This window comes from Giraffa tippelskirchi, chromosome 8, assembly GCF_054371585.1.
Source record: "Giraffa tippelskirchi isolate mGirTip1 chromosome 8, T2T-mGirTip1v1.2.pri, whole genome shotgun sequence".
Classification (NCBI taxonomy): domain Eukaryota; kingdom Metazoa; phylum Chordata; class Mammalia; order Artiodactyla; family Giraffidae; genus Giraffa; species Giraffa tippelskirchi.
Window position 1 is genome coordinate 133,374,161 of NC_137282.1, and position 25,708 is coordinate 133,399,868.

At 53.7% G+C, this 25,708-nt stretch overlaps 1 protein-coding gene across 17 annotated transcripts; it reads left to right on the plus strand.

Moving 5' to 3' along the window:
* The first annotated feature begins 1,389 nt into the window (after positions 1-1,389).
* TJAP1 (tight junction associated protein 1) lies at positions 1,390-25,492 on the plus strand. Of its 17 annotated transcripts, XM_081518874.1 has the most exons (13): positions 1,390-1,431; positions 1,941-2,036; positions 10,987-11,116; positions 15,272-15,355; positions 18,210-18,307; positions 18,981-19,103; positions 20,662-20,690; positions 21,387-21,548; positions 21,756-21,822; positions 22,053-22,082; positions 22,851-22,958; positions 23,051-23,134; positions 23,746-25,492. In XM_081518874.1, exons 6-13 carry the CDS (start codon positions 19,005-19,007, stop codon positions 24,844-24,846), a joined length of 1,680 nt encoding a protein of 559 aa, XP_081375000.1. In that variant the 5' UTR covers positions 1,390-1,431; positions 1,941-2,036; positions 10,987-11,116; positions 15,272-15,355; positions 18,210-18,307; positions 18,981-19,004; the 3' UTR covers positions 24,847-25,492. The 17 variants fall into 17 exon arrangements, with proteins under 17 accessions (XP_081375000.1, XP_081374998.1, XP_081374999.1 ...); XM_081518872.1 differs by lacking the exon at positions 15,272-15,355 and having other exon boundaries at positions 18,978-19,103; XM_081518873.1 differs by lacking the exon at positions 15,272-15,355.
* The last annotated feature ends 216 nt before the right edge of the window (positions 25,493-25,708 follow it).

Genomic DNA, 25,708 nt, shown 5'->3' on the forward strand with positions numbered 1-25,708 from the left:
CCCTGGTCAGGGAATTAAGATTCTGCATGTCATGCAGTGCAGCCAAATAAAATAAATAAAATAGACATTTATTGAGTATCTACTATGCCAGGCATTATTTTACATCCTGGGGATACAGTAATGAATGAGAGAAAGTCCTAGAGCTCTGGAGTTTGCAGTATAGTGGGAGATGATCAACAAAGAAAAACACGTCAGGTAATAGTAAGCAGGGTAAGGGAGAGTGATTAGCAGTAGTAGTGTGGTGTAGTGTTAGTCACTCAATTATGTCTGACTCTTTGCAACCCCATGGACTGTAGCCTGCCAGGCTCCTCTGTCCATGGGATTCTCCAGGCAAGAATACTGGAGTGGGTTGCCATGCTCTTCTCCAGGGGATCTTCCCAACCCACGGATTGAACCCCGGTCTCTTGCATTGCAGGCAGATTCTTTACCATCTGAGCTACAGGGAAGCCCCAAGGGGGGAGTGATTGGGGATGTTGTCTTAGACAGAGTGGCCAGGGAAGGCTTCTCTGAAGTGGTAGAGACACACTCTACCACAAGTGCTCACACATTTGAGCAGCGACACAAATGGGTGGGACTGTCTGGAAGTAGCCCATCACAGGCACAGGGAACAGTAAATCTAAAAGTCCTGAGGCAGATATATGCTTAGCGAATGGGAAATGTTATGCTATTTATTTGCTACACATTTATTGTGAGCCACACACTTGCTAGGGTATGAAGATATAATCAGATTCAGGCTTTGCCCTGAAGGAGCAGCAAGTTTAGCAAGGGACACAAAGTGCAAATAAATAATTACAGCATAGGGTAGCTACAGTGAAGTGTAAGTGGCTAGAGATAACCAGCAAAAGAGCATCAAATCCAATCTAGGAAATTGAGGGAGGCTTCCTGGAGGAGGTGATAATCTGATTTGAGGGCTGAAGGAGGAGCAGGAATTCATAATGCAAGGGGAGGTGAGGACTTGCGATGGGGAACATGAAGTCCCCGGCAGAGGTGGAAGATGAGGCTGGTGAAGGGGCGAAGAAGCCAGGTCTTGCCGATTTCCACGTGACAAGCTGAGAAGCTGCCTTTTACCCTTTGAGTGATGGGGAACCATTGCTACAACTCTCTTTACATTTTTGTGCTGTTTTCCTCCCATTCTTTTTTTGTTTTTCTTTTTGAATACCAGAATCTTTCCCCACCATTCTCGCTATCTCCCTGCTCCTGACACGACACCGCCTTCCTTCTTCTGCAGCCAGCCCACAAAATCCTGCTTTTACAAGATCTGCGGCTTTCCGCCGGGTCCGCGCCCCAGTGCCCCAGTCGGAGGCCACACCCCATGGCCACGCCCCCGATGACGCGCAGCGCCTGGTGCGTGGGGATTCCCGCGGCCGTGGCCACTACCCGGCCTGCCCCGCGGCAAGATGGCGGTCTGAAGGCAGTGGGCAGCGGCAGAAAGTTTGTTGTGGGATTGGATTAGTCGGGCTGGGAGTCTATACTTGTAGGGGATCGTGGAGATGCCAACCGGGAGTTGGGGCGGAGGGAGTAGCTCTGGGGTTCAGAAGAGAAAGTGGAGTGGTGGGAGGTTGGAGGCAGAGAGAAAAATGAGATAGGGATGGAGGGGAGGGGGCCTAGATTCCAGTGGTAGCCTTGGGGGAGGGGATTCCAGGCGGGGAGCCAGAAGTAGGTGTGCAGGGAGGGAGAAGCCGAGTCACGAATTGGAGCCGAACTTCTTAGCCAAGAGTAAAAAGCCCGAAGCGTGGAGTGGAGGCCCTAGCGCAGGCTGGTGGGAGAGGAAGAGGGGTCTTTTCCGTGGAGGAGAAGGGTAGTAGGAAACCAGGGAAGAGAGACCTGAAGGATGCTGGGCAGGTTTGATAAAGAGGGAACTGAAGCCAAACACATGACCCTCTTCTAGACTTAGATCAGCCTTTCCACAGTTCTTATAGCAGCATCTGCCCCAATTTCAGCTGAAGACTCAGGGGCCCCAGGGATTGGAAGAAATCACAGTGCCTGCTTGGAAAGAAGAAGAGGTAGCGACTTGCCCCAGCTCAACCCCAGAGCGGGTAAGGTGGCCTCCGTTGACAGGCTGGCATGCTCCCTGGAAGCAGGATGCATGGGCTCCGAGTGATGCTGAAAATCATTTATTCTGAGAAGGGCGCTCTTCTCTAGAGGCTGCCTTTTGCCTGTGGTCCCTAAGTTAGTCTTCTGCTTAGATCTCACGCTGATTTGTTGAGAGTTGGGTGTAGTACGGAGCCTTGTATGCCTTCACCTGTGCAGGCGAACGTGGGCAAGAGCCTAGAGATCAGACTGAAAATGTTTTAACACATCCCTGTCACAAGCAGTTTCCTTCATGGTCACTGTATTTTCTTTGATCTCCCCATCACATCTTCAGTTTGGTCTCCTGCCCAAAGTGGAGATTTGTGGATGACAGATGGTGGGCAGCCGTAAGAAAACAAACTTCTGGTTGGTGTCCATTAACCATTTAGGCACCTGCTGTCACCGATTCCTGAATTCATTCTTGCCACATGTCTGCCTCTTTTGATCTTTTCTTTTGGTAAGAAGGGCTCATTTATTTGGGCCTGTGTTATTTGGGGATGTAGATTTGGTGCCTAGGTGGGGTCAGAGGAGTGAGGCAGGCAGGTTGGGATTAGGGAGGAGAAACCCAGATCAGTTTATGGTAAGAGGTCAGGCTGACTGGTGAAAAGCTCTGCACATGTTTTTCACATCATTCTGTCCCTGAGACCCCTGGTACTGGAGAGTTGCTTTACAACCTGGAGCAGTGTGATGCAAGGAAAGGCTTGTAGAACTTGCCTTTTTCTCTTGTGGTAGTTTTTTCCTCTTCCTTTATATCTTCCACGTTAAAAAAAAATTTTTTTTTTCCCCTAAGTTTTGGGGACTTCCCTGGTGATGCAGTGGTTAAGATTCTGTGCTTCCAATGCAGGGGTCATGGTTTCGATCCCTGGTCGGGGAACTTAGGTCCCACAGGCTATGTGGTGTGGCAAAAAAAAAAAAAACAGTTTTATTAGCAAAACTAAGCATGGCTTGAGAGCTAGTGGACTTGGGTTTGGAGGAAAGAGGAGAGGTTTGGAGGCACAGAGCACAGTGAATATGGTTCCCACTTCTTTGATGCTCTTTGGTTATGCCTAAGCCAGAGTTAGGAGCATGCTTCTTACTGGAACCTGTTTCAGGGCCAGCATCTGCTCCATGGTTGGATCATCAAGTCTGATTTGATCTAGGACTCCTTACTAGCCATCTTCTGCTCCCTACTCTCAACCCATTCGTGCCCCCAAAAGTCTTACTCCAGGCAGACCAGCCTAAGTCACTGTCACTAGACTAGCTTCAGTACCTTCAGGTATCTGAAGAAGTGGTGTTGTTATTGAGCTATGACTTCATTTCTAGAAGGCTGAAAAACTTCTCTTTCTGAGAACAATTTGTGGATGCCTCTAGGAGATTGTGACCAGCAAGGACAGTGTGGTGAGCCATCATAGAGATTAAGAGCACTGACTCTGGAGCCAGATTGCCTGTCCAAATTTAGACCTTGCCATTTGTGACTCTGTGACCTTTAGATATTGCACAGCTCTCTGCCTCAGCTTTCTCATCAATCGAATGGGGATGGTTGGAGTACCTATCTCATGGAGTTGTGCGAAGGTCAAATAAGTTAGTACATTAGTGTATTTAGAACAGTGCCTGACATTCAGTATATATGTTTGTTGTTATTATGCTAGTCAGATATCAGCCCTAATTTCTGCTTCATGATTGACCTTGGTGTCTTCTCTGTGGCAGACCTGTACTGGTTTGAGCTTCTCTCCTGATGTGAGAAGAGGATAGTATAGATTTTACATATAGTGAGAATATCCTCATTAAGCTATTTAAAGTGATATTAAAATGCCAGTGATTTCCTGTTTGAAACTGTGAAGCTGTAGAATTATCAATTTACCATCAAGTGATGAAGATAATAATAATAGTGCTTACTGAGCACGTTCTGTATGCTTGGCACTTTTGTAAATGCCTTATGTGGATTAGTAGTTTAATACTGTTAGTATCCCCATCTTACAGAAGAGTAAATAGAGGTGCAGCATTGTTAAGTAATTTGCTCAGTATCACCCAGATAGTAAGTGGCAGAGCTGGGATTTGAAGCTAGGCAATCAGGCTTAAGCAGTTGAGCTTTTTTTTTTTTGCTTTTGGTATGAAGTTAACTTTTAAATATGCCTACTGGCAATTTGTGTCTCTTGTTTGCCTGTCATGATGGTTAGATGTGAACACATATTGTAGTAAACATTTTTTTGATTGTTTAAAAAAATGTTTTAGGAGTTGAACTCTTATCTCAGCTCTCCCCTTCCTCTTAAGAGTTAGTAATCCGTGCAGGCACTGGTGGGACTTCCCTGGTGGCTCAGTGGTAAAGAATCTATCTGCAACGGAAGAGACCTGGGTTCGATCCCTGGGTCGGGAAGAACCCTGGAGGAGGGCATGGCAACCCACTCCAGTATTCTTGTCTGGAGAATCCCATGGACAGAGGAGCCTGGCAGGCTACAGTCCATAGGGTCGAAAAAAGTCAGACACGACTCAAGTGACTTAGCACACACACAGGGACTGGTGTGGGAGTGCCCTGTGCCATGTTCACCAAATCTAAACTCTCTTCATGATTCAACTTGGTGACTGCTCTTTGGAAAACTTTGAGCTGGCTGGGGTGAGCAGACAGAATGACATAGAGATTCATTCTTAGCATGCATTGAATGTGTCGGTGTTTGTGTTAGTTAATGTAGATGTAAATATAGGCTCATTTCTGACTATGGTTACTGACATGAACCATTGAAGAAATCATAGTGTTAAACTCATAGACAGTCTATATGCATCTTTTTTTAAAAAACAGCAAACTACAAAAGGGGAAAAACTGTGGTATTAACGTGAGAGGAAGTTGGAAAATAAATGTGCTTCTGCTGAAGCTTGTGTTGTAGAGGAAGGCCCTGGTGCCACGCCCAGGTCTCTTTCCTTTAAGCCAGGCAGGAGGCAGAGTATGTGCAAGGATTGATTGACTGACTTTCCTTTGCCCAGTATTTAAGACTCACCCTTCCCCTCCTTCTGAGTCATGCCCTGTCTATTTAACACACGCCCTCAGGGCCCATCTTTTTCTTTAGTAAATGACTCTTCACTCTGCCATCAGGGCAGGCACACGCCTGGGCTCATGGTGTCGGGGGGCTCAGGACCTAGGACTTGCCCTGTGATGAAATTTTCTGTCTGTTGTAGCATAGCACATGTGATGAGAGCATCTATCAGTCTCTGCTCCCCTCCATCAACAGAGGAGCCACAGGCCTCAGGATGGTGTGCTTTATCTTGACTTGTGCTGCAGTCAGCATGCTGAAACGTGTTATCTTCATAGGATACATGTTTGTGTTTTGGTAGTTCTCTGACTTCCCAGATTCAGGTCACATTTTAACAAACGATTGAACTTCAGGGTGAAGGCTGATGGATTTTGAGCTAGTTCTCCCCTGTTACCATTGTCTTTTTGTTGTTGTCTAAATCAGTTTGTTCTCATAACACCCTGTATTCATTTATTATCTTTGAATTAAATTCCTTCACCTCCTTTTTGCCATCATATTTTCAGTGCCAAGTCCTATGAGTAAACTGGGCCTTCATTTCTCCAGTAGGATTCAGCCTCTTAACAGCTCTTTAAAAAAAAAAAAATTAGTTTTAAATTTTGTTATTAGTTTTGGTTGCACTGGCTCTTTGTTGCTTTGCAAGGGCTTTCTCTAGTTGTGGGGGCAGGGTTACTCTTTGTTTTGGTGCATGGGCTTCTCATTGCAGTGGCTTCTGTTGTTGTGGGACACGGGCTTAGCTGCCCTGTGGCATGTGGAATCTTCTCAGATCAGGGATTGAACCCATGTCCCCTGCATTGGCAGGCAGATTCTTATCCACTGTACCACCAGGGAAGTCCCTTAACAGCTCTTTAAACTTATCTCGTTCTCTAGCTTCTGGGCCTTTGTACACGCTGGTTGTGCTGTCTGAAATGTCTGCATTCCAGACTCCCTTCACCTTCTTTATTGCTTTTGTGGTCCCATTTTAAATGTCGCTTCCTTTGGGATCCCACTGCCCTTTACTGTCCTTCTGTGCTTGCTTCTGTTTTAACACTTGGGCTATATTGTAATTGCCTGCTTATTTGTCTGACTCTCACAAGACTGTAGGTGCCCTGAGAACAGACTCTGTGTCTTACCCACTATTGTATTCTAGCATTTGGGATAGTGCAGGGTGCAAAAGAGGTGCTTCATAATGCTGTGGTGCATATAGAATGAAAGAAATGTGATGGGCAGTCTCTCCCTACTCTATCTTCCATGCTGCTGTAAAAATTAACTTTCTATAAAAAAAAAAAAAATTGTCTCTTCCCTTTAGGCCATGGTTTCTCTCTTGTTTGGGAGAGTCCACAGCCTGGTGTGCCAGAAGGCCCAAACTCGACTCTCTAGCCTGAGTTACTGCCACTGTTTCATCTGTCCTGTGTTTCCTTGCTCCTGAGTTTCCTACTGCTCCGGAACCTTTTCTGAACATTTGTTTACTTTTTTCTTATTTGTGCATTTCACTCTCTGCATCATGTTCACCTCTGTCTCTGAAACTCTGCTCACTTCCTGAGACCCAGCTTCTCTGTCACCCCGGATGAGAAGACTTCTCTGTTTTCCTTTCTTCCTCTTGGTCCCTCCAGCACTTTGAACCTCTGTCCTGACACTTACCATGTTGTTAACCTGTTTACCTGTCTGTCTCTTTCACTGAGCAACAAAAAAAAAAGGTGAGACTGGGGAACAGTGTCCGTGTGCAAGGGAAGTTTGTTGATGCTTCTTCCCATCTGTTATGTTGAAATGACTCCTTCGATGGATTGTGACAAGCATGTGAAATTAGCAGTGACTTTGGTGGATACAGGTGGGGGTGAGTAGGTGGCGGATTTGTTATGTAGTTAAGGCCGGAGATGACTAAATGGGGTGGGTTTTTCTTGTTCTTTTATTAAACTTTTATTTTGTATTGGAGTATGGCCAGTTAAAATATTATGATAGTTTCATGTGAACAGCAAAGGGACTCAGCCATACATGTGCATGTATTGGATGGGGTGTTTGGGGATCCACGTTCCCCAGTGTTTTGTGGGCTGAAAAATGTTGGGTGAAGCTGGTGGGCTAGGCTTTGAGAAAGCCAGACTTCTTGTCCCAGTTTTTTTTTGGGGGGGTGGGCTTCGATGATCTTGTGCCACAGAACAGGCTTATCATAAGCTGCTCAGATGCTCCCCAGAAATGGGGTGGGAGGCCGAGGGTCGCTGTCCATTTTTTGACTTTTTGTTTTCAGTATAGTTGATGGGAATAATTCTTCACCACCAGTTCTGAACAAGCACCAGAGAAGTTTGCTTCCAGAAGTCTAGACCTCTTAATTGTATAATGCCGGGCTGCACTCCAGTGGGAGTTTGCAATCACAGGAAGATTCGTCTGGGTTCTTGAGAGGGCAACCTTTCTGTCTGGTGTTTTAACTCCCTGCCCCAGCCAGATGCCTCTCCTGTTTGTTCTCAGAGCACTCATCAAACCGTGATGCAGGGGGGCTGTTAACCTGTCTCTCCCCACCTAGAGGTCTTTCTTTGAAGCTTCTTAGGGGCAAGGTCATTTAATGAAGGGTGAGCGTTTAGTTAGCCCCTACATAGGAGGTGCTGAGCAGTCCTGTTCCCAATCTAGTCCTTTCTTAGACTAAAGCAGATAAAATCTATCTGGTGAAACTCTTTGAACTCTCAGGAAGGAAGGTCCTGCATAAACAAAAGATGATAGTATTAACAATCGCATTACTAATTATTTTCCAGGGTTGAGTTAATGTGGTTAAATGATCTAGGTGCTTGGCTTCAGCTGTCTCCCTCTTCAGCCTTATATGCTAACCACACATTGCTAAGTCAGCCAAAAGGAGTTAAAAGGGGAACTGAAGTACACACAGGTGTATTTTCTTAATTAGCATCTTCTTAAAAAGGCTTTGGCTGCAGCATCCTATTTGTTATTCATTGAGCTCCTTTTAGTGCCTGCAGTCACCTGCTGGCTTTTCTGTGGTATTGCTGGTCCTACCTTGGTGCTCCACGCTCACAGCCAAGACATCTTGGTACAGCTTTGTTCACATCTTGGTACAGCCTTGTTCACGCCTAGAAGAACCACAGGGATGAAACCAGTAGTTAGAGGTGGATTGAAGGAGTTTTCCCTGGGCTCTGCCCCTCATCGCGTGGTGTGGGGTGCGCACTGCAATGTGGCATGTCTTCCTGATGGCATCTTGGCAGGAGTGATAAGCTTCGTTGTACATTAAGCAGATTTGAGAGGAGATCGGATGAGCCAGCTGGACTGGATTGTGTTGTGTGCTGTTAGGCTTCAGAGGGACTGAGTCTGGTGAGTGTCCGTGAGTAGAAGAGTGAGACTTTCTTTGTTTGGTCTATCTTGTAAGTGCCAGCTGTCTGCTAGGTGACATTTGGGATCTATGAAGGACACCGCCCCCTATTTGTGAAGCGCTTTTATGTTCTCATAGTAAACTGGCAGAGAACTCCCTGAGGGAGGGTACTGCCTTGCGGAGAGTCAGCCTAGTCCCGAAAGCCCTGGGCTTCCAGTAAGCTAACCAGTGGGATGGAACTCTGCACTTATCACCTTGGGTACTGAGCAGTGGCCTCTTTGCCCCTTTCCAGGTAAGCCAGATGGGGAATTCAGTTGCAGATGTCTTTGAGGATCTTTACATCAGGGCAGAATTGTCATCGCTTTCCTTGGCTCCCGGGAGAAGACAGCTTTCCAGGCTTTGCACTGGAATTGGAAATGGAGGGTTCTGTCCCTGTGTGTCTGTGGCCTCGGGCAAGTCTCTTGTCCTCTGTGTCACTTCAGAATGGGAGAACTCCACCTGTTCCGTGCGCCTCACTAGGCTACAAGGATCAAAGGAAATACAGCTGAAGGGAAAGCACTTCCGGAAGGGTACAGCACAGTTCAGATGGAATGATTTTGTCCATTTGTCAAGGAACAGTGTGTTTTCATCATAAACATGGTGTATCACCTCATTGAAAATACCAACCATATAGAAAAATATACAAAATTAAAAATAAAGTAAAAAGACCTTCCCTTTCTTCCCCCACTGCTCCTGTCTAAGCCCTTTTCCAAAGACAGGGAATACTGTTAACCATTCATCATGTATCCTTCTAACCATTCTAATGTATTAATACTTCCAGACATTCCCCATCATGTATTGCCTGTAAAATAAACACAACTCAATAGTAATACATATTGTTCTTCAGCTTGTTCTGCGCTCCCGACAATTAACCCGGGGTGGGGTGGGGAGGAGGAATTAGTCCCTGCTGGAGCCTTTGAGGAGCCTGGCCGCAGCCTCCCTGCCAGCTTGGTATGTTCCTGGGGGGCTGGCTGGCTCCTTGGGAGGGTTGGAGCAGCTTTCCCGGAGGTTCTTGCCGCAGCAGACACCCTGCGTATCTCTGAGGGATTGTCTTTTATGCTGGGATGAAATTTTCTAGTAGGAGTGCCCTAGAGTGGGAGTCAGGATGGGTGCGGGCGTGATGTGGGCACCTATGCCCCTGGTTCACATGTGTCTCTCTCCTTCACTCTTCTTTCATCTCTGGCTGGAAAGGGAGGAGACTTACCTGATTTCTCAACCCCTGCTGTCTGAAACCTTGGATTAACCAGGTCACTTGCTGCTCCCCATTTGAAAAACAAACCAGACCCACTGGTGCGTGTTTATTTATTTGTGTGTCTGTGTCAAGGATTCCAGAAGGTAGTCTGCCCATAGACACGCTTCCTTGCCAGTCCAGGGAAGAGGTCAGAGCCCACAGGAAGAGTTGGCGTCTTCTCTGCTAGATGGCTAGCTCACCCTTCCTGGTCATGCCTTGGCCTTTTGACCTCCAGGGCTGTCAGAGCAAGGTGGGGAGCCCAGCAAAGGGGCAGTTGGGAAGCCTGTTGGAGGCTTCTCTTGTTTGTGCTCATTGTTGGCCTGGGCTCAGGAGAAGCCAGGTGTATGTGTGGGGCCAGGGTGGTCTCTTTTCCCCTTCCTAGCCCGAGTCATCTCATCATCAAACTGAATGAGGGTCGTTCTGCTTTTTCCCTGCCAGCCCTTCTCCATGAATCACAGGCAGTATTTGCTGATATCTGTGCTATAACTTTCCTGTCCTACCTCCCCAGGGGTCACATCTTGGCCAGGGCAGGGGGTCTCTGGGACTCCACTGCTGTGGCACATTTGCCTTGAGATCTCCAAGCCAAGGTGTGTCACTTTCCCTGGTGATTCTGGAGGCTTCAGGGAAGAGTGTTCCCTGGGCTAGCTGTGTGAGAACCTTAGCCTTTCTGGGCTTTGTCATTGTGAGGGTGTGGGAGAGTCCCTGTCAGGGTCTGGGGAGCCTGACTGTGGCCTAGCCCTTACCCTTGCCCCGTGGGTTCCTTTGGGGCCAGCTCCCTGGGAAATGCCATCCCCTGGCCCTTTCTGAAGCTGAAAGGTGGCAGTGTGTCACCCGTTCCCTGGGCTGGCGTGGCTCTGGGCCCAGGCACACACTGCCCCATTGTGCTGTGCTTTCCATGCAGCTCTTGTTGCAACCTCCGGTCCCCGGGCCAGTTTTCTCCCAGCGCCTTTCCTCGGAGCCCGTGGGAGGGGGTGGGGTGGGCTCTGCTGGCACAGGCTTGGGTGAGGTGGCAGCTGCAGCTGTGGTGGCTTTGTTCTTAGAAGCAGCTTTCAGGGCTGTGGTCCAGCCTGGCAGCGGTGTTCTGGGAATAGGTGAGACAGGAGAGCTGCCACCTGGTAGCAGTGCCACCTTCAACGGTGATGCTCTCATTCTGTTGACAGCCAGAGAGCCTTGCTCCCTGGGGTCACCAGCTGGGCTCACTGCTTTGCAGAGCAGGTGCTGTAGTTCCATGTGGCCTGCCTTCCAGAGGGGAGAGGCCCCAGAGGGTCTGGCGGTAAGTCCGGAGGAGCGTCCCTGTCAGGAGAGGGCAGTGTGTACCCTCGGGCATCCTGCAGCCTGGCATTCCTTCTGCTCTCTCTTTGCAGCTCCGGAGTTGGGCTGCTCACAGACCAAGCTGTCTGTTTGTATGGAGTGCCTGGAGGGCGTCTGCCACGAGTCTGTTGCTAACGGTGCTAACCAGGAGAGCTGGCTGGTTGGGGAGAAGACACTAACCCTGTGAGTCTGACCCGGGCCAGCTAACCCACTCTGAAGGTGCCTCCAGCCATGCCTCTCTTCTTCCTTCCTGCCCCTGGCCGCCTCCCCTTTGCTTACACCATGCCATGCCCTCTGCTCGCTTGTCCTTACCACTGGGTTCCCTCGGTTTGCCCAGTCTCCTTGCCATAGGTGGGTCTGTGCACAGGCACCTGTCTACCTGCCAGCCGGCTGCTGGACTCTGCCCCTTCTTCCCTCAGTCAGTACTGTGCCTCTCAGTTCTCCCTTAAAACAGAACAGCATGTCTCTTTAATCTGCTTTTAGCACCATGGAGTTTGAGAACATCCCTCAGTTACCATGCTGTTGGTTTCATGCCTCAGAGACAGATGGAAGGAGAGTAGGAAGGGAATTTTCTGCTAGACTGGATAGTTTCCTCCCTTTATCAAGAGGGGAAGATGATGGAAATTCCCTTGGCAGTCCAGTGGTTAGGACTCAGTGCTTTCACTGCCGAGAGCCTGGGTTCAGTCCCTGGTCAGGGAACTAAGATCCCTCGTGGGCATGGCCAGAAGAAAAAAGAAGATGATGTCCCCCATTATTCTTATCCCAGGGTAAGATTTGAAACTGCAGGTTCTTCTTGGGGACTGGGAGGTTGAGGAAAACCTTGGCCTGGCTGTGAGAAATGGCCTGGGCAGAGGAGTAAAGCTATGTCTGAAAGCTGGAGCCCAGAACCGGATACCCATCTGAGATGTAGCTCCAGTTGGCGACCGTTGCTCTGGGAGGTGGAGTGGGAGGAGTTAGTCCCCCCACCGCCTTCTGTGTCTGGAACTTCAGGTGGACTTTAACCGAAAAGAGCTGGGAAGGGCACCTTAGCCAGAGGGGGCAGGACCTCGCTTTGGACTCCACAGTGGGCCTGAGAGAGGCGTTGGCCTCAGCTTGCCATGGAGAAGCTCCCAAGCTCCCTCCTCCCTCCAGGCTTGGAAAGGAGAAGGGGGGTCCAGAGTTTGCAGGAAGGCTGACCACGTGGGGCTCCCTGGTGGTCTGCACAGGTAACTGTAGACAGACCCTGTCTGCTGCCTCTGGGGGCAGTGCCCGGCGAGGGGGCGCAGAGTGTGGTGCGCTGGATGGGGGACCTGAGACCTGGAGGCTCTCTAAGCTGCTTCTGTTTCTCTTGAGCCAGGAGGCAGAGGGCAGGAAGCTGCCAGCGCCCACGGGGTGGGAGTGTGTAAACGAGAGAGGGTGTAGGAGCTCTGTGGATGGTGTGGACCCTGAATAGGGAGTTAGCAAGCTGGAGGGAAAGGTTGAGGGCAAGAGGAGAAGGGGACAACAGAGGATGAGATGGTTGGATGGCATCACCGACTCAATGGACATGAGTTTGAGCAAACTCTGGGAGATGGTGAAGGACAGGGAAGCCTGGTGTGCTGCAGTCCATGGGGTTGCAAAGAGTCGGACACGACTGAGCGACTGAGCAGCAGCACCCTGGAGGGGCCTCTGGCTTGGTTCTGACCAGGAGAGCAGAAGGGGTGAGGAGTGGAGGGTTGGTTCTTCCTGAGGGGAGGGCATGGGGACGAAGGTCAAGTGCTGCTTCTGATCTGGGGACTTTTGAGCCCTCCCTTTGGGTGGGGGTTGGTTTGCTTGGATCATCATCATTAGTAGTCTTCAACCCCTTTGTTTCTGTCAAGTGTTGGCTTGAACAAGAGGCCAGGTGGATAGACTGGAGGTGTTTGCTCTGGTGGGGAGCCAGGTAAGCTCTCACAGGTCACCAGCACTAGTTCTGAGACCTCAGGATGACTCTGGGGAAGAATATTCCCACCCACTCTGGTTTTTAAATACCTGTAGTCTGTTCTGCTTAGAGTGGGCAGGGGGCCAGGTTAAGGCCGCAGGCAGCATATCCCTAAAGGGTGAGGTTGTGCTTTTCCAGAGGGGTGGCAGGCCTGCCTGGGGGAGGGGCAGTGGGGCTGGTCTGGGCACAGACTGGCATCTTCCAGCCTTGTCATCGGCCCAGAGGAGAGCCTGCCCGGGCCCCACCCGTGTTCTGCTGGCTGCCTGCCTGCCACGCGCCCAGGATCGCTCAGGGCTTTGCTCGGGTATCTCGGGAACAGCTGCGCCGGAAACTGGGGGCCGGCGCTGGGAGGACTGAACCCAGGCTGCTTCAGTAGCCTCGACTCTCCGTGCGGCTGCTCGCTGCCAGTCAAGGGGGAGAGGAGCCATCCTGATTAGGGGTGGGCGTGGGAGGGGTCCTTATGGGCAGGCTCCGAACCCCCTGCTGGCTCACCTGGTTAGGGGGCTGGCCCTTGCAAGGTGGAGCTTTGTGTTTCTTGGTCCTTAGTTGGAGCCAGAGCCCGGATTTCAGAGGCCTGAGAAGCAGTTGGACTTGCACTGTAGGAGTGTGTCTTGCCCCCCACCCCACTCCACCCTGTGAGGCGCAGCTTCCTCCAGGCCTACGGGGTTCAGAGACCACTTCACAGCTGAGGACCATTCCCACAGGGGAGGCGCTTGTCCCTGTGGTCACATGCTCCTGTTTAGTGGTTCACCGGGGCTTTAGAAGGGCCCATATTTGGTTTTATTATTAATTTATATCCTGCTGGGGTAGGGCAGCATACAACACAGCTGGGGTATTCTGAAAAGGGGCCAGCTTTCCTTTCATTTTAAAAACAGCAGTGATTGCTACCTTCCATTTGACTTTCTTTGCTTGAATTATGAAAGAAGAGCTTTAGTTAATGATTTTTGTGATGTGTGTGCCTTCCCTGATTCAGAAGATTGGGTTCATTGGCCCCTCAGGGTCCTTCACTTGCTTGGTTTCAGTGACAGCTGGGGCCAGAGACATCAGTAAGTACGGAAATGCTGAGCCCAGATAAACTGCTGGGGTCATCGTTTCTTAAAGAGAATGTGGGCGATGGACGTAGCGGAGGCAGGTGGTTTCTTTGGGTAGGCAGCTGAACTGGGTAGGGGGCAGGGGTGTAGTACAGAACTTGGGGGCTAGAAGAGACCTGGGGGGTGGGGGAGGGCAGAGTTTGAGCCACACCCATTTTGGATTCAGTCGTCTCCCTCCGCTGGGCCAGTGTTGAGGGGGTAACCTCTGAGTCCTGAGCAGAGAGAAAGCTGGATGCTGGGAGCTCCCTTCCTCTCCTGCACCTTTGACTTTGCCCTGGGCCTTGGGCAGACCCACAGAAGGGACGACAGAGGGAAGAGGGTGTCCTTGGCTCTTGGAATCGAACCTTTCACTGTTGCCTCTGTGGGTGTTTGCAGGGAGGAGGAGAAAGGATAGCAGTTTGGAGAGAATCAGATTCTGAAGAGGGCTGCTCCTCATCCTGCTCTGTCTCCAGCAGCGTCATGACTGACCTCGGTGGGGGCCCCTGGTCACATGTGCACACGCTCCATGTCCACAAAGGGGAGCGAGTCGAGAGAGGAGCTCGGCAGATTTTTTGTCCTTTGACTTACAGGACACTGCTCAGCCGGCTCCTGGCATATATTGCTCCTTATATCTGTCTCTGATACACACTCTGCTCAGCTGTTCAGTGGGTTCAGAGCACAGGTTCACTGTGCGTGCCGAGTCCCATTTCTAATGAAAGTAGACTTTGTTCTCTGGAGGCAGCTAATCGTGCCCGTGGGCTGTAATCAGGGAGAAGGTATTTAATACAGGGCAGGCGGCAACAGGGGCCTGCGCAGACTGGCAGATTGCAACATGGCAATTACAAGGCTATCACCCCCTCCCTCCGCCCAGCAGATACAGGTTGAGTCCTCTGAACTGCTCCTGAGTAAGTGAAGAATGAATACTATGTGGGAGAGGAAGGAGGAGGCGGGGTTAGGTGGGGTGGGGGCTGTGAGGAGAGCTGCTTTCCTTTCTCACCTCGCCTCCATGACACGGATGGGGTGTCTCCCTCAACAGTGCCTGTGGGTGCAGCCCTGAGAGCCCCAGGCCAGGTCAGCCGGGGGGATTGACTCAGGTCTCAGCCTTTCTCCCAGAACGGCTTCCCTCATAGCTCAGTTGGTAAAGAATCTGCCTGCAATGCAGGAGACCCCGGTTTGATTCCCCGGTTTGGTTGGGAAGATCCCCTGGAGAAGGGATAGCGTACCCACTCCAGTATTCTGGCCTAGAGAATGCCACGGACTGTATAGTCCATGGGGGTCGCAAAGAGTCAGACACTGACTGAGCGGCTTTCACTTTCACTTTTCTCCCAGCTCACGGCTGTTGTCATATGAACCCAGCCTGAGATGTGGTAGCCCACGTCCTGAGTCCTCTGCTTCTAGTTCCTTGAAGCTCAGGTAGATTGTGGTGAGGGGTGGGAGTGGGATTCTTCCTCATCAATTTCTAGACTTTCTAGAAGACCCTTCTCGTGGAGGTGCCCTTAGCCAGTGCAGCATCCAGAGGCTAAGAGACCTCAAGGGCTGTCTGCCCGCTCCTCATGGCCTGAGTCCCATTTGGACTTGTCTGGCCTTCCCTGGGGGCCTCTTTTTCTTGATGTGGGATTAGGAGTCGACCTCGGGTTGAAACACTCCAAAGCAGCTTGGAGATCTTTGGGTGAAGGCTCTGTGGCCGGGGAGGCGGCCTCTAGGAGCTGGGTCTTCCTGGAGGGGCCGCTCTGCTGCTTTGTAACCTGCCCCTCCTCTTCTCCCAGCTGTGACCCTGCTGCCCAGCTGCTGTTTCCGTGTTCTCCAGTAGGCCTGGCATCGCGCTCACCCCTGGGGCTGACCTTCCCTGCAGTGCCAGTGGCTGCCAGGCCCGTGTGTGCCTGTTCAGTGCTGGAAGTGGGGTCCCCTCCAGGCTGGATCTGGGGCCCTTAGCAGACCTCAGGAGTTGGAACCAGGGCCCCACCGTGCACTGGAATTTAGGGATGTGGGGCCGGGAGTGGCACAGAGTCTTCCTCATGGACTTGTGTGGGGATCACTGCCGCTCCCTGGTGGACTGTCCTCCCTAGCAGGGTGTGGTCTTCTGCTTCCCCAGTCGGGAGTCATGTTCCTCCCTGTGACTCCGATATGTATGAAGAGAGCGGGCTCTGGCTGGGGGAGAGAACCTCCCAAAACCACTGTCATTCATCTGAGAGTCCTAGCCTGTACTGTGACCCGTCTCATTGCTAGCCACATCCACGCTATCTGTCCCTTCAGCAGGCCAGATTATCTGGCCTTGAAAGCCCCAGGAATATGTGCCATGGGGCCGTGAGGTTGAGACGGGGCAGCATGCACTCGTAGGACACGTGACAGCTTGAGCTGGGGCAGCAGGACATGGAGTGAGGCCACTGCGTCTCCTCACGGGAAGAATGATTAGATGCCTGGGCACGTCGGTGTCCTCTGCTCACCGCCCAGACCAGTGTCCCAGGGCCTGGAGGACAGTGTGGGCGCTGGCAGGAATAGGGGAGAAAAGAGGCTGAGGATAGACAGGCTGTATATAGGGGCCTGAAAGCAGAAGGGGCTACTCGGCTGGGGAGCAGATAGGGAGGGGAGCAGGGACCTGGCTTCTCTGTGGAGAAGGAGTGGGGAGGCAGAGGCCAGCTCTGGAGCTCCTCTGGACTTCATGGGCGCTCCTGGCTACCAGTATCTCCCACTCCTGTGGTCTGGCTCTTTGTCTTTTTCTAACATATACACCCCACCACCCACTTAGACCCCCTGAGAATCAGAACCCAGGTGCCCAGGCTGGCTTGGCACTTTTTGGGCCTGTTCCCCGGGCCAGAGGAGCTTCCACCCAGGGCCCCACTGAAGGGGTAGCCGCAGGGAACTGTGGGGGTGACTTGTTTGCTCCCCCGCACCTCAGGAATGTACTGTCCCTTCAGGCCTGCCCGGATTCCTGTACAGGGAGTCAGCCCGACACAGCCTGCTGCGTGTGCCCTGTGGGGACACGCTCTACCTCGCCATCAAAGGGCTGGAGGTTGGCGGCTCGTGCCTGCTGCCACACCCCAGAACCCCATGCCAGAGGCCAGGCTGCCCAGACAGAGGGGGCAGCCACTCTTTTCCCACCCTCTCCACCCCCTCACCGTGCCTCCTGCCTCAGGCCCTGTTGGAATGTGACAGGAGTTGTGGCCAGGGCATGTCCTGACAGTGGGAACACATGCTTTAGCCCGCAAGGCTTCCCTCAGCCCCCAGCTCTGGTGAGGTGGATGGTGGAGGCAGAATTGTTGATGCCTGGAAGGCCACCTGAGGTTGCTGCCTCCGCTGGTCCCTGTGGTGGCTGCTGCCCCCGTGCTGCAGCCCAGCTCATTACAGGTGGGGGAGAGGTCGGAACCCCAAGAACTTGGAGGGGACCTCACAGGCCACTCATTCCAGCCACCTCTGTGCAGATGAGAGACAAGCTTATCCAGTGAGGCAGGGACTTACCCAGGGCCACATCGTGTGTCAGAAGCAGCACTGAGCCTGGAAGCCAGGTGTCTCAGCTCCCAGCCTGGGGCTTCCTACACAGGCTTTCCCAGCCCGGGCACTGTCAACACTGTGTGCCAATAGTTCCTTGTCGTGGGAGACTGCACTGTGCTTTATAGGATGTTTAACAGCATGCCTGGCCTCTACGCACTAGATGCCAGTACCACCCACCCCTGGTGTGACAAGCAAAAATGCCTTCAGATATTTGCCAGATACCAGGGGCGGGGAAAGGAGGGGGCCAGGAAGACCAAAATCACTCTGGTTGAGAACCGTCATTGCTCTAAAATGCTGCCTTTTCCAGTTTTCTCTCCTGGACCTACCCCTCCTCCTCGCACAGTCTGTTCACCACTGTTGTCCATAGAACTAGTGTTTGGGCTCCTCTGGAATCATTGCTTGGAGCTTTTTCTTTTTTTCCCCAGCATCTTCTTGGGCCTCTCCTAGGCTTTTTCCTGGTGTTTTCTTCTGCAAGCCATGTCTCCCAAATCTCTGAGTTGTTTCTAGACTCTGAGAGGCCCTGGAGATGAACAGGACAGATATGGGGTAGGATAGGGACAAGACAGGACCAGGCCTGTTCTGGAATCAGGCATGTGGTAAGCCAAGACCATGGTCACACAGATATAGCTGTCTTCCTGGGCCTGTGACACCGTTCATGGGGAGCCCAGTGCTTCCACTCCTGTCCAGCCTCCACGGCTCTCCTGCCCAGCTCTCCTGGGGGCACTGACAGACAGGCGCTGACACCTGGTTTCTGTTTTCTTCCCGTCTCCGGTTTCAGGAGCTGTTGGCCAGAGGAAGTGGCCGGGCCGTGGGATGCGGAGAGCTGCAGGCTGACTCTCGGACAGCGGAACAGAGAGTGCTGCCGACAGACAGACGGTATGTTCGTGATGAGGCCTACGCCCCCACTGGGCTCCCTCCTGGGGAGGCTGGCAGGTGAGGGGGCAGCAGGTGGCCCCTCTTGGTGGGGGATGGTGAAGAGAATGGTGGAGGCCAGAGAGGCTTGACCTTCAGGGCCCCCAAACCTGGTGATGCCGCGCCCCGAGGGGTCCAGGCTGGGCGTACATCTCAAGCCCTTACTTTCTGCTTACAATTTGCTTTAAAGCTAACATTAGTCGAGAATCTGAGTTCCAGCTTCTGTTGTTGGTGCTTTCCATAATCATTACAACAACTCTATGAAATTGGTGCCATTCTCAACCCGGTTTAGAATTGAGGAAACTGGTGTTTGGAGAGTCGCTCTTCCCTCTGAGGCGGCCCGCTCATGCCCGCAGGGGCCAGGGGTGGGTCACTCCTCTAGCCCAACCCACGCTCCCTGCGCGCAGGCCCTGGGCCCTGCCTTTCCCCTCATGTGTTCCCACTGGCCCTGGACCCCTCTCCTGTTCACCATTGACCCACAGGCAGTGACACACCAGAGTTTAGCACTTCAAATGACCCTGGGAGTGGCCCAGGCCTGTCTGCCTGCCTGGTGGCTCCTATGTGTCCTCTTTTTCCCTCAGTTCAGAGGCCTCTTGCCACGTCTCTGAGCCTCCTCTCTCCTTATTTCCCTCAGCAGGTTGAAGAGCTCTTGCCTCCCAGAATGACCAGTGCAGCCCCTGCTAAGAAACCCTATCGTAAGGCACCACCCGAGCATCGTGAGCTGCGACTGGAAAGTCCTGGCTCCCGGCTCGAGCAGGAGGTCAGCAAGAGCAGTCCCCCTGCCCCAGCTGGCAGCTGCAGGTTCCTGAGGCGGGGCCTGGCTGTCCTGAGGGGCCATCTGGTTCCCCCAGTTGGGGTGAGGGTGTGGCGTTGTTGGTACCCGCTTGGGCTCTCAGCTGCCGCCATGCTCGTGGGGGGCCATGCAGACTAATGGGGGATGGCTGTGACACGTCCACATGTCCAGGAGCCCCAGAGTCTGCAGCTCAGCCTAAGTGATCTGTGCAGTATTATTCTTGGTGTGAGAGGCCACGCACCCAACAGAAGTGTCTGACCTGCCCGGAGCCTGGGACTCTGGTCCTCCCCTGGTGGAGCAGAGCTGTTCAACCTGCAGCCCCTCTGGGCGCCTTTAGGAAGCTCCAGCTGCTTGCCCTCAGCTTAGCTGTTCTTCACTGTCCCTGAAAGGCTGACCTTCGTCCATCTTTGCTTTGTTTTACTGACATTTATCAAATATGTGCTCCGGGCTAGGAACCTCATTAGATTCTTAGGAGGCCTTCTTCAGGCAACTGCCAAACATTCTCCAGATCGGTTTTCCTCCCTTGTTAAGCTCCTTCAGGAGGAGAGTTTATTCTCCTTGATACTGTGTCGCTACCCTGTTGAAGTTCATGGAGCACATTTAGAGAACTTGAGAGATGGCCAGCATGTGCCAAGCGCCCAAGGCAGAAGTGCCATCCATGACTTGCCCATTTTCAGTTCAGGAAACATTAAAAGACCAGATATTGTGCGAGGTGCCGCCCTCTGGGCACTCCTCCAGTTTTGTAGATGTGGTCTCTAGGGTTCAGCAAGATTCATGTAACCAGTCCAGGTGTCAGTGGCTCCCAAGTCCATAGTCTGGGTCACACACCTCATTGTCCTGTCTGTGATGAGCGTCCTGAAGCTGTGAGGCCAATCAAATGCCACTCGACATTTCCCAACCCCATAGGGCTGGCTCTGCCTTGTGGTTGGCTGAGTTCTGGCCCTTGTGCTCGTGACCTGCATGGGGGCTTGAGGGGGATGCTGCAGGAGGGAGAAAGCAGCACGAGACGCTTCACTCCTCTCTGTCTCGGTTACCCCAGAGGCTCTCTTGCACTTGTGCCTCCTGAGCCTCTGTGAGGGCCTGATGCTGCCCAGGGGGGCCAGAGGGCTTTATCAGAGCTCAGGACCCTACTCCATCCCACCTGGCTTTGTCACTTCTCTGGAAAGTCTTCAGCCTTGCCTGCAGGGTCTGATAGGAGCCCAGTGAACAGCTGAGAGGTTCTCTAGCCCAGGGAGAGGTGGCATGGGTACCAGGACTCATTTGTGGTTGGCTCTAGGATTCAGAGGGTTTGGAGCTGGTGTGGGGAAGGGGAAGGATTGGAGTCTGGGTGGCATGGGCGAGAGTAGTCTCAGCTGGTCCAGAAGTTACTAGATGGCTTCCATCTCTGTGAGGCCCTGCAGCCCACTTGTGCCAGACATGTCTGCTGCAGACATGACCCTCTCTGGGGCTGTTTGGAGGAGGCAGGAGCGAGCCGGAGGCAAGTGTTCCAGAGCGGAGCCTCACGCTTCTGGTCTTTTGTGCACAGGAGCCGCTGACTGACGCAGAGAGGATGAAGTGAGTACCTGCTGCCCAAGAGCCTTCCCTGCCTCAGCTCTGTTCCCTTGGCCCCAGGCTATTGGGCTTTTCCTTGGATTAGGTAGAGGTAAAGGTTGGGGAATTTTAGGGACTCTGGAAGGCAGCTTGAAGTTTTGGATATTCCTTCTGGAAAAAGATTTGTTTCATGAGAACTTGGCATCAGAGAGGTGAATGGCTCTGAGGGGCCTGCTCTTGCCAGAGTCCTTCCCCGGCTCCTGGCCGTCCTGTGCCACCTGTCTGCTCACAGCCCCTTTCCGTCAGCTCTGTGAGGCCTCTGGAGAGCAGGGCCCTCCTGGGCTGGGTTTCCATGAGTTGAATAATGGAGCAGCTTGACTGTGCAGTGGAGAAACTGGAGCTGGGGGCTGGCTGGCTTGGGCTGTAACCAGAGACAGATGGCAACTGTGGCCCCTGCAATTCTGTCTTCTCCAGTGAGGGGGGCCGACTGTCCCCCTCCATCCCCTCTGCCTCCCCGACCCTCCAGGCCAAGCTGTGTTCTCAGGGCCAACAGGCCTATGGGATACACTTGCCCGGACTCAGGCTAAGTCTCAGGGAGTCCCCTGCCCGCAGCTGCCTGTCCTCCTGTCACCCCTACTTCCTTCCTGAATCCAGCCTGGGACTCCAGGGTGGCCCTTCCAACTCTGATGCCCCTCTGCCCTTTACCCCTCATCCTCCCAGGCTTTTGCAGCAGGAAAACGAGGAGCTTCGCCGGCGCCTGGCCTCGGCTACCAGGCGTACTGAGGCCCTGGAGCGCGAGCTGGAGATCGGGCAGGACTGCCTGGAGCTGGAGTTGGGCCAGAGCCGGGAGGAGCTGGACAAGTTTAAGGACAAGTTCCGCAGGTGTGGGACCAAGGGCTGGGACATGCACGCGTGCATCTACCCATTCACAGGGGGTTGTTAGCCAGGAGTGGCCTCAGAGGTGATCCAATTCTGATGTGAAAACTGAAGTTCTGGGAGGGGCACCTGCTCAAGATCCCACATCAAGGGGCTGAGCAGGGTCTGAAGAACGGCGTCTTGACCTGGGGGTCTGCCTTGTGTTCTCTACAGGCTGCAGAACAGCTACACAGCTTCCCAGAGGACCAACCAGGAGCTGGAGGACAAGCTGCACACGCTGGTAATCTGTCCAGGAGAGCAGCTTGGCTGGCGCTGCACTCACGCACAGCATGGGGCTGGGACTCGCCAGGGGGCCCCAGTCCTGCCCTGGGCTTGGGAGGGGGTGGCCGTGGTGGGGAGGGGCCCACCATGTGCTATGCGAGTCAGGATTGTCTTAACGCTCACACTGTTTCTCTTCTCTCCTCGTCTTTCCCTCATGCTGCCACCGTTGCTGCTGTACTCTTCTCTCAGGCCTCTCTTAGCCACAGCTGGATTTTTGCAGTTGCGTCTGAGTTTGTGTGTTTTCTCCCTTGTCCTTGCCTCCTCCTCGGCTGAGATCTGGGATGGCTGGGGCCTGGCCCTTGCCCTCTGCCCACTCCTCTCCTCTTCCTCATGGGAGGCCTGGTCAGCAGTCAGTGCCTCACTCCCGGGGGAACAGCTGGGGAGCCTGTTCTTGGCTTGGGCAGAGGTACTGATTGATGTCACCACTGAACACTCACAGCCTCTCAGCTGCAGTGGCTGCCAGCCCTGGCCACTTGGAGGAAGGGGGCCTGTGGATCCAGTCCCTGAGCTGAAGATCAGAAGACTGCAGCTCCTTCCCTACTCAACTAGATAATCTCACAGGCGCCCTCAGTTGCCACCCAGCCCTGCTCCGTGCCCAGCCTCCTCCCCCCACCCAATAGCCTGATCCTGGAAACAGCTACATGCAGCATAGGCCTGAGCCCCTGGGTTGGCAGTTCTTGCCTCTCAGAGTAGAAGCTCCCTCCCCTGGTGTGTCGAGCCCTTTGAGCGCCCTCCAAGGCTGGGCAGCTCTTAGACTGCTCTGCTCTGGGCACGGGCAGCTGTCAGTCATGCTCAGAAAGCCCCTGCCCTACAGCCAGCCTGCACTGCAGAAGTGTCCGGTCTCCTTCTGTCTGTCTGTCATCTGTCTCTACTCCATGTGCCTTGGCTGCCCTAGCACTTGTGGCTTCCTGTGTCTCTGGGCTGGGAGGAGGGGAGGAGGGGCTGGCTGGGGCCTGGGCTGGGTTCACTGGGAGTCTTGTGCCCCAGATCAAGAAGGCTGAGATGGACAGGAAGACGCTGGACTGGGAGATTGTGGAGCTGACCAACAAGCTGCTGGACGCCAAGAACACCATCAACAAGCTGGAGGAGCTCAATGTACGGGCATCTGGGGGCCTCCCTGCCTGTGCCACTGTGTCCCCACCCTGCTCCCCGGGCGGGGCCAGGCTCTGAACCAAGTCTGTCTGCAGGAGCGGTACCGGCTGGACTGCAACCTGGCCGTGCAGCTGCTCAAGTGCAACAAGTCCCACTTCCGTAACCACAAGTTTGCTGATGTGAGTAGCGTGCCCGTCCACCCTTTCTAGGACCCCTCCAGCTCCAGTTTCTATGCCTGTCCATCCTGTCCTTGCGCCTCTGGCTCCCCTGTTTCTGCTTTGCCTTCCCCTCGCCTCCCTGTTTCCCCTCAAGCCAGGCAGCTCAGCCTCTGGTTGGTGTCCTGCATGCTCTCAAGGGCCCATCACTAGGGGCAGGGTGAGGACTGGCCCTGTGGGTATTTCTGGAACAGAGACGGGGAGAGGGTCTCAGTTACCAGATCTGAGGCAGGAAGGAGAGGGGATGCCAGAAGTATGGGCCATAAGATAATTGAGAGAGCCCCTTGCTCCAAGGGGAAGCTCTGGCCTAGGGCTGACAGGGTCGACAGAAGGAATGGGCTTTAGCACCAGTTCTGGGGTCAGATCCTGGCTGTGTTGATCAAAAGCTTCAAGTCATTTCACTGCAAAATGAGGATATACCTCAGTGTGCTGTGAGAACAGGTGATAGCAAAGTGCCCAGCACACTGTGAGGAGGGAGCCTTGGACATGGCAGCCTTTATTTTTGCCCTGAAGCAAGCTGTCTTCGGCTGGAATCCTTCACGTCTCTTTTTCCTTCTCTCGTTCCTGTACCCCAGCTGCCCTGTGAGCTACAGGACATGGTTCGGAAACACCTGCACAGTGGTCAGGAGGCTGCCAGCCCGGGGCCTGCCCCCAGCCTGGCCCCTGGGGCTGTGGTGCCCACCTCGGTCATTGCCCGCGTGCTTGAGAAGCCGGAGTCTCTCCTGCTCAATTCGGCCCAGTCGGGCAGTGCCGGGCACCCCTTGGCTGAGGATGTCTTCGTGCATGTGGATATGAGCGGGGGTGACCCGGGTGACTCAGCTAGCCCCCAAGCCCCGAGCAGCCCCAGCCCCCAACCCAATGGGGAGTGCCACTCCCTGGGCACCGTGTGGGGCTCCCCGGAGGAGGAGCTGCCCCTGCCGGCCTTTGAGAAACTGAGCCCCTACCCAACCCCATCTCCGCCACACCCACTGTATCCTGGCCGCAGAGTGATCGAGTTCTCTGAGGATAAGGTGCGGATCCCCCGCAATAGCCCTCTGCCCAACTGCACATATGCCACCCGCCAGGCCATCTCCCTGAGCCTGGTGGAGGAGGGCAGTGAGCGGGCCCGCCCTAGCTCGGTGCCTAGCAGCCCTGCCTCGGCCCAGGCCTCCCCCCAGCACCAGCCCCGCCCCACCCCGCCGGCGCTCAGTGCCCCGGCCAGCTCTGCCAGCTCCGAGGAGGACCTGCTGGCGAGCTGGCAGCGGGCGTTTGTGGACCGCGCTCCGCCCCCGGCTGCTGTGGCCCAGCGCACAGCCTTTGGCCGGGATGCCCTCCCTGAGCTGCAGCGCCACTTCGCCCTTGGGCCTGCTGGCGGAGATGAAGAGGTGCAGGCACCGTCGTCCCCACCTGGTGAAAGCGGGCTTCTGCTGCTGCCTGAAGCTGACCCTGGCTCTCCCAGGGAGGAGGACGAGGAAGAGCTGAATCTGCCCATCAGCCCGGAGGAGGAGCGCCAGAGCCTGCTGCCCAGTGATTCTGGCACTGAGGAGGGACCCGGCACGCCTCGCGCTGAGGGCAGGGTGTGGGCACTGCCCAGCTCCAGCCGCCCCCAGCGTAGCCCCAAGAGGATGGGGGTGCACCACCTGCACCGCAAGGACAGCCTGACCCAGGCCCAGGAGCAGGGCACCCTGCTCCACTAGGGCCCGGCTTGCCTTCCTGCCACTGCGGCACTGGGACTGCAGCTCAGGGTCTCCACCCAGCCCAAGCCCTTGACCTCTGCTCCCTGCGCGAACAGGGTCAGGCCACACCAGGCCTTTCAGCTGCATTGACTGTAACTGGTACCAGCTGGCCTTGTGGTTTTTCCCTCATGGAATATTTATTCTCCAATGGTAATGTGCAGCTGGGGCTCATGACCTTTCTTCCAGTCAGCCCAACTCGGTCTGTTCTGGGGAGCTGAGGCGTTTATTACATCAGTGTTTATCCTCCATCCTCCTTTCATAGCCACCAGTTTTTTTTTTCCCCCAGAGTGGAGGGGGTCATTGGGATTATTAACCTCTAAGTTCTAATTTTTGACCTGTTTCCCTCCAATCCTCTGCACGAGCTGTTGCCTTCAAGGGGCCTAGCACAGCAGGCCCTCCAGGTGCGGGAGAGGACTGACTCAGGGCTCCTCAGATGTTTCCTCCTCCCTCTGGAAGGGAGTAGAGGGTGGGATTTAGGGGCCTTAAACTGGGCTCTAGGTGAAGCCTGGCCCCACTCCCAACCTTGGCTCTAGACTGTTACTCCCAGCATTGGGAAATTTTCACATTGGTAACTATTTTAAAATTAAAGAAAACTATTTTACTGGAATGGCCTCATTTGTATTAATGACCTTCCTTCTACCAGTCTTCTCCCCATTCTTGAGTGTCCCTAGTCCTAGTCTTTGCTCCTGACTCCCCCTACCTTCACTCGGCTTGGGGCTTCCTTGGGCACAGAGCATCAGGCAGTGGGAGAGAGTGTCCCTCAATTAACCTTGGCAGGGCTCCTGAGTCTCCTTGGGGTAGGGTCCAGCCAAGTTTTGGGGGC

What these genes read in the sequence shown, in the direction of transcription:
- TJAP1 (XM_081518874.1), top strand. Translation starts at nt 19,005, where the DNA reads ATGACCAGTGCAGCCCCTGCTAAGAAACCCTATCGTAAGGCACCACCC. An exon ending in ACAAGCTGGAGGAGCTCAAT is followed by an intron (nt 22,959 to 23,050) that starts GTACGGGCATCT and finishes GTCTGTCTGCAG; the next exon opens with GAGCGGTACCGGCTGGACTG. An exon ending in GTAACCACAAGTTTGCTGAT is followed by an intron (nt 23,135 to 23,745) that starts GTGAGTAGCGTG and finishes CCTGTACCCCAG; the next exon opens with CTGCCCTGTGAGCTACAGGA.